Source organism: Mustela lutreola, chromosome 4 (genome assembly GCF_030435805.1).
Source record: "Mustela lutreola isolate mMusLut2 chromosome 4, mMusLut2.pri, whole genome shotgun sequence".
NCBI classification, from domain to species: Eukaryota; Metazoa; Chordata; class Mammalia; order Carnivora; family Mustelidae; genus Mustela; species Mustela lutreola.
This window is the reverse complement of record NC_081293.1, coordinates 116,234,624-116,248,196: the sequence shown is the minus strand read 5'-3', so window position 1 is coordinate 116,248,196 and position 13,573 is coordinate 116,234,624. Positions and strand designations below refer to the sequence as shown.

Sequence of the window (13,573 nt, the reverse complement as noted above, 5' to 3'; positions counted from 1 at the left end):
GGTGAGGTCACCAAATAAAGGTCTGATACAAAATTCCTTGTGAGGTATCGCCTATTAATAAAACAGGACTTTAAGGTTCAATTCCCCTTGTAGGGTTCTCAGAAAAATCTTAGAATAATGAGATCTTTTCCATTTTAATTCTTAGAAAAGTGAGTCTTAAAGGTACAGAAGAGAAGAGAGGAAAATAAGAAGGCAGAATGAGTACCAGGAAGTCAGGAAGCAGCTTACTTACATACACCACTGAAAAGATCCCACTGTACCGCTTTGTTTTCACTCCAAACAGGTACTTCAACATGGAGGTGAAGACGTGCACAGCTGCCGCGGTGGTAAAGCCCCGGACCAGGGGCTCGGTGAGATAGATGGCCACAAATCCGAACCTACAGACACCTAGGCAAAACTTTTTTTTTTTTTAAATGACAAAGAAACAAAGAAGTCACGTGATAGAGCAGGAGGTGAAAAACCAACAGAAAACACACAAAAGTTGTTTCCAGACCACTTTCTAACACTACAGTCTTGCCTCTGCAGCAGTTAAGCAGGTCACAGGTGAAACACGGGTTAGAAAAAACAATGGAAGTTTGGGGGCCGCTTGGAGCCTCATGGAGCACCGGGCACACTTGTACTTTCCCTGTTCCTCAGAACTGGGCGCAAGCTGAGTCAATGTCACCTCCTCTTCCTTCCAAGTGGGTAAGAGAGGCCTTCTTCGCATTACTAATCAAATCTGCTTTAAACTTTTCTTGCTTTTGGAATCTCTAAAGGGCCCAGCTGAGGCTTGCTAGCTCCTAATAAATACGCACTTCAGGAAGGCGTGCAGCGGGACTGGTGTTCCTGGGTGCGCTGAACCCTGAGCCCTGGACCTCTGCCGGCTGGACCCTGCCCACCATGTAGACCAGCCACGAAGGCTCAATAGAGATTTATGAAATGGACAAATGGGAGCTCACTTCTCCATCTGTGAATATTACCTGGATGATTCCCGAAAGTAAGGTCACAGACATGGCGACTTTCACCCTCAAGGCGTCTCTTGCTTCCGTGCCGTTGGTTGCATTTACTCCTCCTGGGATGACAATATCATCTGGTACTAATCGGACTGCCACGCCGCCAATCATCAGGCTAATCACAGCAAATGGACCTGAAATAATGAAGCATTAGTTGAGGCAATCATTTCCAGCAATCTCCCGTGGTTGTTGCCGGTTTTCAAGGAGACACAGGTGAGGTTGATAAAATTGCCCCACTCTCCATCAGCCTTCTGCCCCCGGGTTATGTGTGAGCTGTGTATGTACAGATTGTATTCTCTAAAAATGGCCACGATAATACCTTCCATCACATGGACTCTTCTAGAACCTGGACATCCGCCGATGAAGAGGTAGTCTGATTTCCTCTCTCCTTGAATCTGGGTGGGCTTGTGACATGCTAGTCACCCAAAGAATGCAGCAAAAGTGATACCACATGGCTTCTGAGACTACATGACAAAAGGTGAAGGTGGCTTCCATTTGACAGATGCAACACTTGCATGTACTGTGGCTGAGTGTGAGCAAGCCCAATTAGGACCCAGTGGAGAGAAGGATGGAGGGGAAGGAGGGGAGAGAGAGAGTAGCTGCTCCAGCTCCCCCTCTGACTCTTAACTACCTGACAGAGCCTGAGCAAGAATGGCTCAAGTTGAGTGCTTCCCAAATCCTGACCCACAGGAACTGTGCGAGGTAACCAAGCAAACATCTGAAGCTGCAACGTTTGGGGGGTATGTGTTACCCAGCACCAGACATCGGAAACCGTGTCTTGATGGCAGCCACCGTGTTGGTGGCAGCCTCATGCACCAAGGCTGTAATGAAGTCCATGTAAGGCTCACCCTAAATACACCGGGAAAAAGTCATGTATAATTCAGAGCCTCAAACAGGATGAAAATGCGACACATGCATAGTAACTAGGAACATGCAGTAACACTAATAAAAGAAAAGAAAAACCAGATACAAGCAAACCATATTATGAACTAAAGTACTTCTTTCCCAGATTTCAACAATTGCTCTTTTTACACAAGAAAAATGGTCTCCCCCCCCCCCCCCCGTTATGCCAAGATTATAAGAAAGCTATTCATTCTGGAAATCTGGGGGGAGTCTATTTTTATAAAGCCCCTAGTGGGTGTCCAGTAACGAAAGTATTGAGGAAGCGGATGTTCTGGTAACAGACATGCGATCTCTTTGGCACACTGCAAAGTTCGGAAATCCAGATGGAATGGCACTAAAACGTCAGCTCTAAGTTTTTACCTATGGATACGTGTCTGGAGGTTCCAAAAAAACAATACATGATAACAGGATAAAATGAAGAGTACAGGCCAAACACGGGAGGCACAGCAGCCAGCATTGCAAAGGCTAACCCTGTGGGATGGAAACCAGCAGAAATGGAGAGATCGTTAGAAAGCGGAGGGTTCTATGTGCTCATCTTTTGGTACTTTAGGGGAAGCGGTGAGAGCCAAGTTAAACAGATGGGTCTTAACCTGCCCACCCTTGCATCCAATCCTAAACTCAGGCTGAGACCATTCTCCCTGTCATCTCCTCTTTGCCAAAGGGTGGCCTTTTTTCTTTTTCCTGTTTTACTCTTTCTCAACCTAAATAAGGGCAGAAAATCCTACTCGATTGGTGTAGCTATAATCTTTGTTGAAGGCAAAATGCCGGCTGTTTCTCTAACGGGGTGTTTTTGTGGGTTTGTTGGGGATCCCTATTCAATAAGGAACTCCCAGTTTCCAGTTTCTACATCTCTTCCAGGTTCCCTCCACGGACATACGCTCCTCTCCTCCGTAGGCAGTCCTCTTGGGCAGGTACCTTTCAAATGAGCGGAGCCTTGTTACCTTCCAGAGCATTCATTTATCTGATGGGAAAGCTTGGCACCTTTACCCAGAGAAACTTCGGAAGTTCAGGCCACGCTCACTGGAGGGCTTTCCATTCTGCCTGTGTAGGCGGGCAGTTTACACCCTTTTGTTAATTTTTTTTCTTGCAAGAATTAGTCAGCAACAATTCCCCAAAACTCCAGAGGACATGTGTCTAGCCCTCTGAATGGTTCTCTTGGAGTCACTTCTACCTTGACTTTAAGTGGAGGGGACATGTATAGTGCTTTCTCCTCTCTCTAGAAAATTCTCACTCCAAATTTCTGTCATCTCCCTGGTCTCCAAATACATCTGGTTGAAGTGATGCACTAAAGACATGGTTTGGTGTCGTTCACTCATAGTTTTGCACAGATGGTCTGGCATCCTTTTCAGAAGGTGGAGACAATAAACACCCTTGTTCTCAGCTCAGGGGGTTCAGCTGGGACAACTAGAAAATTCACTTAATGCATTGTCATGTTGTGAAGAAAAAAATTTTAGCCACAGAACAGTGGGGAAGCATCCCTAGTTCATATATAATAATATGGTCATTTTCATGGTTTTCTTTTAAATTTTTATTTTTAAATTTTTATTTAAAAGGAATCAATGCATGCCCATAGTTTAAAAAGCCAAACAGTACTTTAAAAAAAGCTCCAAAGAAAAGTGCGCTCTCTCCTGCCTTACCCCCAGGTTCTGCTCCCCAAAGGCACTCACTTCCAACTTGTTCAGCTGTTTTTCTACCATTTATCTCTAAATCAACAGTTCTCAACCAAGAGGATTTTTCCCCCTAACCCCGCCCCAGGGACATCTGGCAATGTCATGAGACATTTTTTATTATCCTGACTGTCTGAGGATGGGAGCTGTCCCGGCAGGGGGCAGGGCTGAGAAACCCTGCTCTAAATAATGTGTTGGCATTATTATTCTGTTTATCAGTTTCAGATGTTAAATAGCTACTGAGTTCCTACTTTCTTAGCTTCCACTTAGTTATATCATACTTATGTGACTTTTTTTTTCCCTAAGAGGTTTTGAGATCTTCTTTTTATCCCTGGCATTCTGATATTTTATTATGGTGTGCCTCTTTTTTATTTCTTCTGCTGGGTACTTTGTCGCTTCTTGCAGTCTGAAAATTCATGTATTTCAATTCTGAAAATATTCTTTAATAGTCTCTTCCCTTTAGTTTAACTCCATCTTTCTAGAACTGCAAGTAGATACACAACAGAACACCAGGACTGATCGTCTGGTGTCCCCGTCTCACCTTTCTTACTGCTCACGTACTCACCTATTTCTTCCATTTCCGGATTTCCTCTAGCTTCCAACCCTATGATGGAGTGTTTTGTTCCAGCTATCCTATTTTTAATTTCTATGAGCTTTTTCTTGTTCTCTGAAGGCTCCTTTTAAAATTGCATCTCAGGGCACCTGGGTGGCTCAGTGGGCTCCTCTGCATCTGCCCTTTCTCCTGCTCACACACTCTCTCCAAGTAAATAAAGTCTTTAAAATCACATCCTGTTCTTATCTCATGGATTCAATATGTTTTCATAACCTGCTGAGAATATTACAGAGCAAACAGATTTTATTTTGCCCTCTCCATTATTTATATGCCCAACGAGGTCCTTCTTTCTGTTTGGTTTTTTTTCTTCCTTGAAGGTTCGTGTGCATCAGCCCCTTTATTTACTGATGAACTCTACTATATGGCAACTGGGGGACCAGCCAGTATCTTGGTTGGGGAACCCCCCAGTTGTCACTTTGGCGTTTTTTCTCTGGGGGTGGGTTGTCATTTGCCTTGGGCTGTAAGTTCTTGCAGGCTCTTTGGAGATGTGCAGGGCAAGGAAGAGCCCTTGTTAGTTAGTGCACAGGTCAACATGCAGACTTCATTGCTCTTGACGTCTTTCACTGTTTTCACTGCCATCCACTGAATGGTGTCAGTGGGGACTTGGGTGTCCATGTACTTGCTACTTATTATACAGAGTTTCAACCAATCCTCTCGCTTCTAGCCATCTGCCTGACTCTCACCTTTGACAATCCTTGGAGCCGCCAATTTCCCAACGTTTCCACAAGGCAGACACTCAAATACCCGCTTTCCCCACTCTGATAATTCAGTTGTTACTCATCCATCACTTGCCATTTTTTTTTCCTACTCTGCGGTGTGTGCTCTCCCATTTTCTTTGTCCTTGCTAGTTTACACCATTTTCTTCTCTATTACCATCATTTTATAGGGATTTTAAATGAATTAGAGAATTCAACTAAAATTCATGAATCTATTAATTCAATGCTTAAAAAAGTCTTTTTACTAATAATTTACCAACCACAAGAAATCAATTTACTATCTCTTGGATCTCTGTCTTTGCTACATTTTGTTTTTCCTATTTATCTATCTTCATTGACTAGTGATGGGCAGAAAAATGCCTTTTTCATATGAATTTGATTGTGGGATGACTTACACCTGTTAGTGTTCAACCTACTGGATCATTCCTTCCTCCTTTCTGTAATACCACAGGTTCCTGGTTATCCTTCCCCCTTTCCAGATGCTTCTTTTTCGGTCTCTTCTGCTGGTTCCTCCTTTAGTTGGTCTTTAATGTTGGGCAAAGCTTGATCCTGGCTCTCTTTCGCACCTTCCATGCCTTAAATGTTCCCTATATGTCAAAGATCCCCACACTGACATCTCTAGCCCACAGCTCTCTTTAGCCCATCATATTTTAAGTATAAACATGCGATCTCCATTTGTCTATTTCACAAGAATTTCAAATTTAACATGTTCAAACTTAGCCTTCAAAGCCATTCCTCCTGTAGTCTTTATTATGTCTGCAACTGACACCTCCAACCCTTGGAGGTGAGAACCAGAAATCCAAGAGTCATTGTTGACCATCCTCCCTCCTCCGTGTCCCCACGTCCAACTCATCAGCCCAGAAACCTTAAAGCAGGTCTCAACATGCCTTTCCTCCCCACTCCCCCCTTAATCAATCCAACAGCCAATATGGCTGATTTCACCATAAAATATAGTGTGCATCTTTATAACTCTTTCCCTTTCTGCCACCACCACCTTAGTTCAAGACGGAAGATGGCTAACAGGTCAAACAAAAATCTGTGGAATGGCATTTTAACCCAATTAGGCATGCACCTGTGGATTTTGCTGAGGTATTAGTTTACACAGGTTCAGTGGAGTTGCTCCCTGCCGCTTTTTCTGTCCCACTTGACTCATTGGCGGTTTCACTTGTTTCCCATTTCAGAGGCTGAACCTCTGGGTGTCCCCCTCTCTGTCCCCACCTCTTCTGTGCCCTTGGGGTGTTGGTGCCAAAATGGATGGGAAAAACCATCCTAAACCCCGGTATAAGGCTTTTGTTTAAAAGATCTGGTAAATCAGTCACTTGGAAAATTAAAAATGCAGTTAATTGATTATGAGGAAAAGTGATTTTTTTTAAAACAAATTGATCATTTTGTAATTAATTTTTAGGAAACTGGAGAACGGAACAGATTCTTGCGCTACTGATCTAGAGGCTGTTCAAGCCATTATCACCTTTTCCCTATACTGAGTCCTGTCACCTCTAATTGGTCTCCCTGCTTGTATTCTGGTAGCCCTCCCACCAAGCCCTCCCACCCCACCCCACCTCCCAACAGCAGTCCTGGCGACCTCTTAGAAAGAAATCCTGAGTGAAAGCATGGTGATAGCTTTCAGTGCACTCAGAGTGGAATCAAAAAAGTGGCCAACAAGGCTCTGCAGACCTAGCACTGCCCACCTTGCTGGCCACCGGCCCCTAATCTGCGTGGCAAGTTGCTTCTCTGTGAATTTTTCAAACTATGTCTTTAAATACGAACTCTTTTCCTGCTAAGTCTTCACACATGCTATGCCCTCTGCCTCAGTTGTGCCTCCTCTCATTCCTTACCTGCCCCCGCTCATCCTTCAGGGCTCAGCTCAAATCTCTCTTAGAAGTTTCTGTGACTTATCTATTTAAGTTCGGTTCCCCTATTATTATCTTCTGGTACTCTATTTTCGTTCATTGTGTTTGACATTGTTTGTAGTTAAATGTAGTTAAATACAGTTAAATGTGCTTTTATTTGCTTCATACCTTTCTGCTTGACTGGATAGTTAATTCCATAAGGATAGGGAGGGCTGGGCAGATGCTTGATAAACATGTTTGAACAGATGAATAAATGAATGAGCATTTTCTTAAATTCTTATATCACACATAAAATCACACATAGGTAGAGGAATTCAACATATCCTTGTCCATTGTAATTAGAGTATGGACTTAACAATGACAACACATTCATTAAGTGACTGATTAACTTAGCAAGAAGTTAGGCCATGCCCAGCCAGTTCCTAGAAATATAGTGATCTACAAACTAATATCATCATAGTCTACTACTGCTGTCTCTGGGCTTTTTAAGGGTCATATGTTTCTGCAGCATTTCTTTAGATAGGTAAAGGTTACTAGCATGATATGATAAAAAGTATGAATTTGCAACCATGGTGAAAGAAAACAGGAAAAAAGGTCAACAACTGCTTGAAGAGATGGTGGCAAGGGAAACAACACAAAGAAATATATAGACCTACTAACCTTGAGGAAGCTGAAGGACCCCCGTGCTTATGCCTGAGACCAAGTCACCCAACACATACTCTTTGAACTTATATGCTGGTAACCATTTTGTTATGGGCAGGAACATATAAATGATATTTCGTATCTTCTTAGGAGTACATCTGGGAGGACAAAAACAAAACAAAACAAAACAAAACCCCCAGAGATCAAATGAGGAACACTTCTATAGAATTCACACCAAGGCATTTTCCCTTCCCTGTATCCTGGAGCAATAAGTACAAATTCACATTCTGTGCTAAGAACAATCTCTCCACTCTGCAGAGATCAGAAACAGGAAGATCTCTGCTTGTAACCACCCCTCCTTTTTTTTTTTTTTTTAAATGGCAATACCTGAACTGGCTCCATAATGATGCTCTACAATTCACCATGAAAGATAAGAAAAATTTAGCTTCAAAATAATTGAGATATCCTGGAGGTTATTGTTTTAGTAGATGAAATCCTAATGTGCTTTCTATGTTGGTGTACAAACAAAGTGGGGGAATTACTTACTTACTTAGTAAGTTTGTGAATGTGGAACCACTGACCAGCATGCCCATTTAGTCTTCCCTGTCCTTATAAAATGAAGGAAATTTATATAAGTACTTGAGCTTTATGGATATGTACTCAATGCTTTAGGGTCTTTGATTAGGTAAACTCAAAACACCATTTGTTGGGGCTCCTGGGTGGCTCAGTTAGTTAAGCTACTGTCTTTGGCTCAGGTTGTGATCCCAGAGTCCCGGATCGCATCCAGCCATGGGCTCCCAGCTCCATAGGGAGTCTGCTTCTCCCTTTAACCTTCAACCCTCTCACATTCTCTCTCCCTCTCTCTCTCAAATAAAAATAAATAAAATCTTAAAAAAACAAACAAACAAACAAACAAGACACCATTTGTCACTGGTGTCCAGTAGTGGATTCTGTGTCTGGTTGTCTTATTAGGTGGAACATCATGCTAATAGAACCCAGGCCTTGCATTTAATCCCCATGTAGTTCAATTAATTTTGATATGTAGACTATGTTCTGGGCCCTGGCCAGTCCTTTGCCAGTCTATGTCAGTCATCAGAGACGTCACTGAATAAGAGATGAACCGATGGGTTCCATCACCACCAGGATAGCCCCAAGTTCTCTGGGTGACAAGGAAGCAATTTGTTCTATTCAAAAGACAATGCATTCTTGCAGTATGCACGGTACTTTATATCATGTCTTTACAAAAGTATCTGATCATCAGCTGAAGAAAGATATTGGAAGCAGATCTGGGTCAACTGTGGCAAAAGCCATGAATCTGAGTGAAACAAATCAGATTAGATGTATCTCCTTGTTTAGAAAATTAGGATATTAATAATAGCTACACTTGTGTACTGCTTGCCACATGCCTTGGACTTTGCATATATTAATAGATTTTAACCCCCAGTAACTCTATGATGTAAGTACCATGACTATCCCCATTTTATAGAGCAGGAAACACAAGCAAATGGTTGGCAGGTGGTTGGGACTAGGGTTAAAACTCAGTTTGACTCCGGTGAATACATTTTAAAACTCTCCTGATGATCACACCTAGAGCAGAGGGTTCCTATGAAGCTAGGTGAACAAAGACTGTGGACATGTGGTCCCAAGGGTCCAGAGGCAGCAGTCCAACCTGATCCTGGGAGCTCTCAAGAGATACGTTGGCACACACGTATTACCATTCCCAGGCCTGCGAATGGCTATGTCAACACCTCCAAAGTGAAGAGTCCTAGGACACTGAGTGTCCCTGATAGCCTGCATTGGGACTTAAATTCAGGATGCTGCCAAATGGGGTAGAAGTCAGGGTGGAAAAAAAAGACAGAGTGGTTGAACATTCCTGAGAGACGAAGGGAAGAGATGGGTATTTCGAAGGTGGTGGAGTTAAGGAAAGCAGGGTGTTTAGATAAACTGTTAAATGGAGGCAAGTATAATCAGAATTTAATAAATAGGGTGAAATATTTAATGAAGCCGGGATTCAATCAAGTACCCATCCTTGAGTTACCATGTGGACAGTCTGCAAATCCTAAGTGCTATTTTTTTTTCCCCACCGCACCAGATTTTCTTGATACCTCGCTTCTGTCATAACTGAATGATGGAAAGAAGTTGGTTAAAACACAACATACGTGAACGCCTGTTTCAGCTTATCCCCGATGGAATCCGAAATCTTGTCCTTCTTGTGCAGTCTTTCCTGGAGGACTGGGTGACTAAAGATAGGCCTTTCCACATAGTACCTCTGGCTTGCTGCGAGGATTTCATTTTCTTCAGCATGATCCATAGTACTGGGAGATGATGCATCAACAGCAGGAGACAAGCATTTCCTGAGTGTCACTAAAGGAGAAAACAAAGAGCCTACTTCAGATGCCAAAACCTGACAGATTCCTAAGCATCTCTTCTTTGGGGAACTGTGAGTTTCTTGAAGGACTTCTCCATCCCTGGACGTCCCAGAGCACCTGTCATACAGCTCAGTAGCTAGCCACCACTAATAAATCAAATGAAATTAAAGTCAATTGAAAAAAAAACAAAAAACAAAAACCACTTGTGACTTCTTTCCTCCCACGGCAATAAGTGGTAATGTGCATGCTTTTAACAACAGCTCGCATTAAATTCAGTGGCTAAATTCTGCAGGCAGCTGGCTTTCAGTCCATATGAGGGGAATAGTGACTCGGGCTGACACTGACCATTTACATGTCAAGGAATCAGGACAAGGGGCAAGATCAGTCCTTAAACAGACCCCAAGTTTCCTGAAGGTATATTATCCTCCTCTCCAATGCCATACTCACATTTGATTACTCAAATTATTCCACGGTTCAGAACATCTCCAGGAGGAAAATTCCCGATGACCAGTGAAAGGTCAAAAGTTGAAAATGTCAGTGCAATATTATAATACACATGTATATATATGCTGCATAGTAAATGCTATTAATATAAGTAAATGATCAAGGAATAAAAACCCAGTACATTTGTGCACATGAAAATGTGTGCAAAGATGTTCACTATGGCTTTATTACATTGCAAAATTGGGGGGAAAAAGACCCTCAAATGTCTACCTGTACACAATAAAAAATAAATTTTGATAGAGTAATATATTGCATGCTATAAAGTAGGTTTTTAATTTAAGGATGTTATTTATTTGACAGAGAGAGAGACAGCGAGAGAGGGAACACAAGTAGGGGAGAAGCAGAAGAAGCAGGCTTCCCACTGAGCAGGGAGCCTGATGCAGGGCTCGATCCCAGGACCCTGGGATCATGACCTGAGCCAAAGGCAGACACTTAACGACTGAGCCACACAGGTGCCCCTATAAAGAAGTTTTAAAAAGCAACCTAAATCTACTTGTGTCATCATCAGTAAATCTCAAAAATTTAATTTTCAATAAAAATGCAAGGCTCAGATGGATACTTCAAGGATGCAGTAATTTAAACAAAGCTTAAAAATGTATAAAGCAATGCTATATGTTCTTTATGACACATATATGTAATAAATGTATAAAACCATGAATGATAATGAGAAACACTGGATCAGGGTGGTGGTTCCTTCAGAAAGAAGGCGAATCAGACCGAGAGGAGACAAGCTTTAACTTACAATATCTACAATGTTTTAGTTTGTAAAAACTGGTGCAAATAGAGAAAAATGATTAGACCTGATTAAGTTTTGCAGTAAGTGAATGGGAGTTGGTTACATGATTCTTTGTATTTGTCTGTGTATTTGAACTATAGACCTTATAATAAAAATTCAGTGCACGACAACTACAGCCAGTGTTCTCACCTGAAGAAAGGTAAGAGCAGAGGAGATGGCGGCTAGCTGAGCTAATAAGTGTCTGCGTGGGAACCAGAGGGATGTGGGAGATTACTGACGTTGCTCCATGTAATCCCTGCGGGGTGAAAAGTTCCTCACCAAACTGAAATTACACTCACAGCGAACTCAGGGTCGTGTGATCAACCACAGTCACAACACATAAAAACAAGTGCCTATGTCCCAGGAGGTTAAAAATTCCAGAGTATAGAATAAAAAGGAAGCCTAACCATAAATCCAGGCAAGTACCAAGAAGGAAGATATGAGCAGATTAGTCTGGAGAAAGAGGATTTTACAGCAGCATCTGACAAATAGAGATCATATGTCTGTATTTCCTTTTATTTCTTTTAAAGATTTTATTTATTTGACAAAGATCACAAGCGGGCAGAGAGGCAGGCAGAGAGAGAGGGGGAAGTGGGCTCCCTGCTGAGCAGAGAGCCCAATTCGGGGCTTGATCCTAGGACCCTGAGACCATGACCTGAGCTGAAGGCAGAGGTTTAACCCACTGAGCCACCCAGGCACCCTGTTATGTCTTCAGTTTTAGACTAGCAAGGCTGGTTACCCATCTCTCAGCTAACTTTTTATGGCCAGTCTAAGAACTCATCATAATACCCAAGAACGACAGGCTGATGTATGTGAGTGGAGTCTGACCATAGGGCAAGGCGACCTGCCTGCCTTCCACCTGCCCCAATTCTTCCAGAACATTACACAACAGTGTTGTAGAACCACCCATATTTCAGGCAACATACCATGCATGCTGCTTTAAGCCGTGGTGTCAATGCCTACAGTTTCATTCACTCTGATAAGAAATGCTATTTCCCCCTCACTCTTCCTTCCATTCTCCCTATACCCCTGATCATTATATCTTTCAAAAGCCTGGTTTTGTCTCCTGTTTCTCTAATCCCCTAAGGACTGGGTCTATACTTACTACCTAGGTAGTTTCACATTTTTCCTCCCACTGATAGTAATTATTGGTCTCTTCTAGACTGTGATTCCTGAGGTCATACCATACCCTGAACTTTAAGGACCTAGCTCAGTCCCTGTCTCTTAGTTGGCAATCAGTATTTGATGAATGAATGATATCTTTGGGTTGGAGGTCATGACTGTTCTGTAGCTCATGCTTCCTCTCTGGTTTTTATAGGATAAGGAGAGTAAGCCTGCTTTAAAATGTATTGTTATTCATTTCCTCTGTACATCTCCTTGGTCTTCTAATGTCCTATTTCAGAAAGGTTGTATCTTCCTTCACAGAGTCACTTAAAGAGAAAAGGATAAGTAGATCTGAGGGAGGCCTAATAAGAGTCAGATTTTCTTTTATTCCCTGTTGCAAAAACCCAGTTTTGCCATTGATGTCATGTTCCCCAACATCAATTGCCCAGACATCAATGGGATGGATTGTGATGTTGTGTCATCTACAATCGGTGGGACCAAACCTGGCCACTTGGCACAGTGGCCTGGAGAGCGTATAAAGCACTGATGTCAGGGCCTCACTTTGAACCTCCTGAAATAGCATTTCCAGGGGCGGGGTCTGGACAGTGTTCATTCGGTTCATGTGGGTGTGGGCATGCGTTGCTGTATGCACATGGGACGGCCTTCTCTAAAGGGTTGGGAGCAACAGAAAAGGTGTTTACATTGAAACACAGCAGAAGAAACAAGACATTTCTTTTTTTTTTATATTTTATTTATTTGAGAGAGAAAGAAAGTGCAGGTTCAGGGGGAGGGGTGGAGGTAGAGGGCGAAGCTGACTCCCAGCTGAGCGTGGCACCCAACGCAGGGCTCCATCCCAGGACCTGACCTTGGGGAGGACAAGGACAGCTCCTCTCTGTCCACAGTGGGAAGGCATAGTATGTGGACACAAATGCACTTAGGCTGGTGGACGTGGTGCTGGAAAGATGAGTTGTTTCTCTTTTGTGAATTGTATTGGAAGTGAGAAGTAGGGGCGCCTGGGTGGCTCAGTTGGTTAAGCATCGGACTCTTGATTTCTACTCAGGTCATGATCTCAGGGGCACTCGGCAGGGAGTCTGCTTGAAGTTCTCTCTCCCTCTCCCTCTGCTCCTCCCCACTGCTCTCTCTCTCTCAAATAAAGAAATAAATGTTGGGGCACCTGGGTGGCTCAGGGGGTTAAGCCTCTGCCTTTGGGTCAGGTCATGATCTCAGAGTCCTGAGATCGAGTCCCACATCGGGCTCTCTGCTCAGCAGGGAGCCTGCTTCCCCCTCTATCTCTGCCTGCTGCTCTGCCTACTTGTGTCAAATAAATAAATTCTTTAAAAAAAAAAAAAAGAAAGAAATCTTAATTTAAAAAAAATAAGAAAGAAAGTGAGAAGGAAAGAGAGATGGTTGGAGGTCTGAGGGAAGAGAAGTTAGACCA

The 13,573-nt window shown here is 42.9% G+C and overlaps 1 protein-coding gene across 4 annotated transcripts in view; it reads right to left on the bottom strand.

Moving 5' to 3' along the window:
* SLC26A5 (solute carrier family 26 member 5) overlaps positions 1 to 13,573 on the bottom strand; it is a 55,972-nt gene that overhangs the window by 21,053 nt on the left and 21,346 nt on the right. For 3 of the 4 annotated variants that reach the window (XM_059170892.1, XM_059170893.1, XM_059170894.1), the window contains exons 2-5: positions 9,543 to 9,747; positions 7,402 to 7,541; positions 960 to 1,126; positions 233 to 397 (exon numbers count right to left, since the gene is read on the bottom strand). In XM_059170892.1, the coding sequence (XP_059026875.1) occupies positions 233 to 397; positions 960 to 1,126; positions 7,402 to 7,541; positions 9,543 to 9,694 (624 nt within the window). In that variant the 5' untranslated portion in view covers positions 9,695 to 9,747. Of the gene's footprint in view, positions 1 to 232; positions 398 to 959; positions 1,127 to 2,255; positions 2,367 to 7,401; positions 7,542 to 9,542; positions 9,748 to 13,573 lie in introns of all 4 variants that reach the window. The other variant, XM_059170895.1, reaches the window with a different exon arrangement.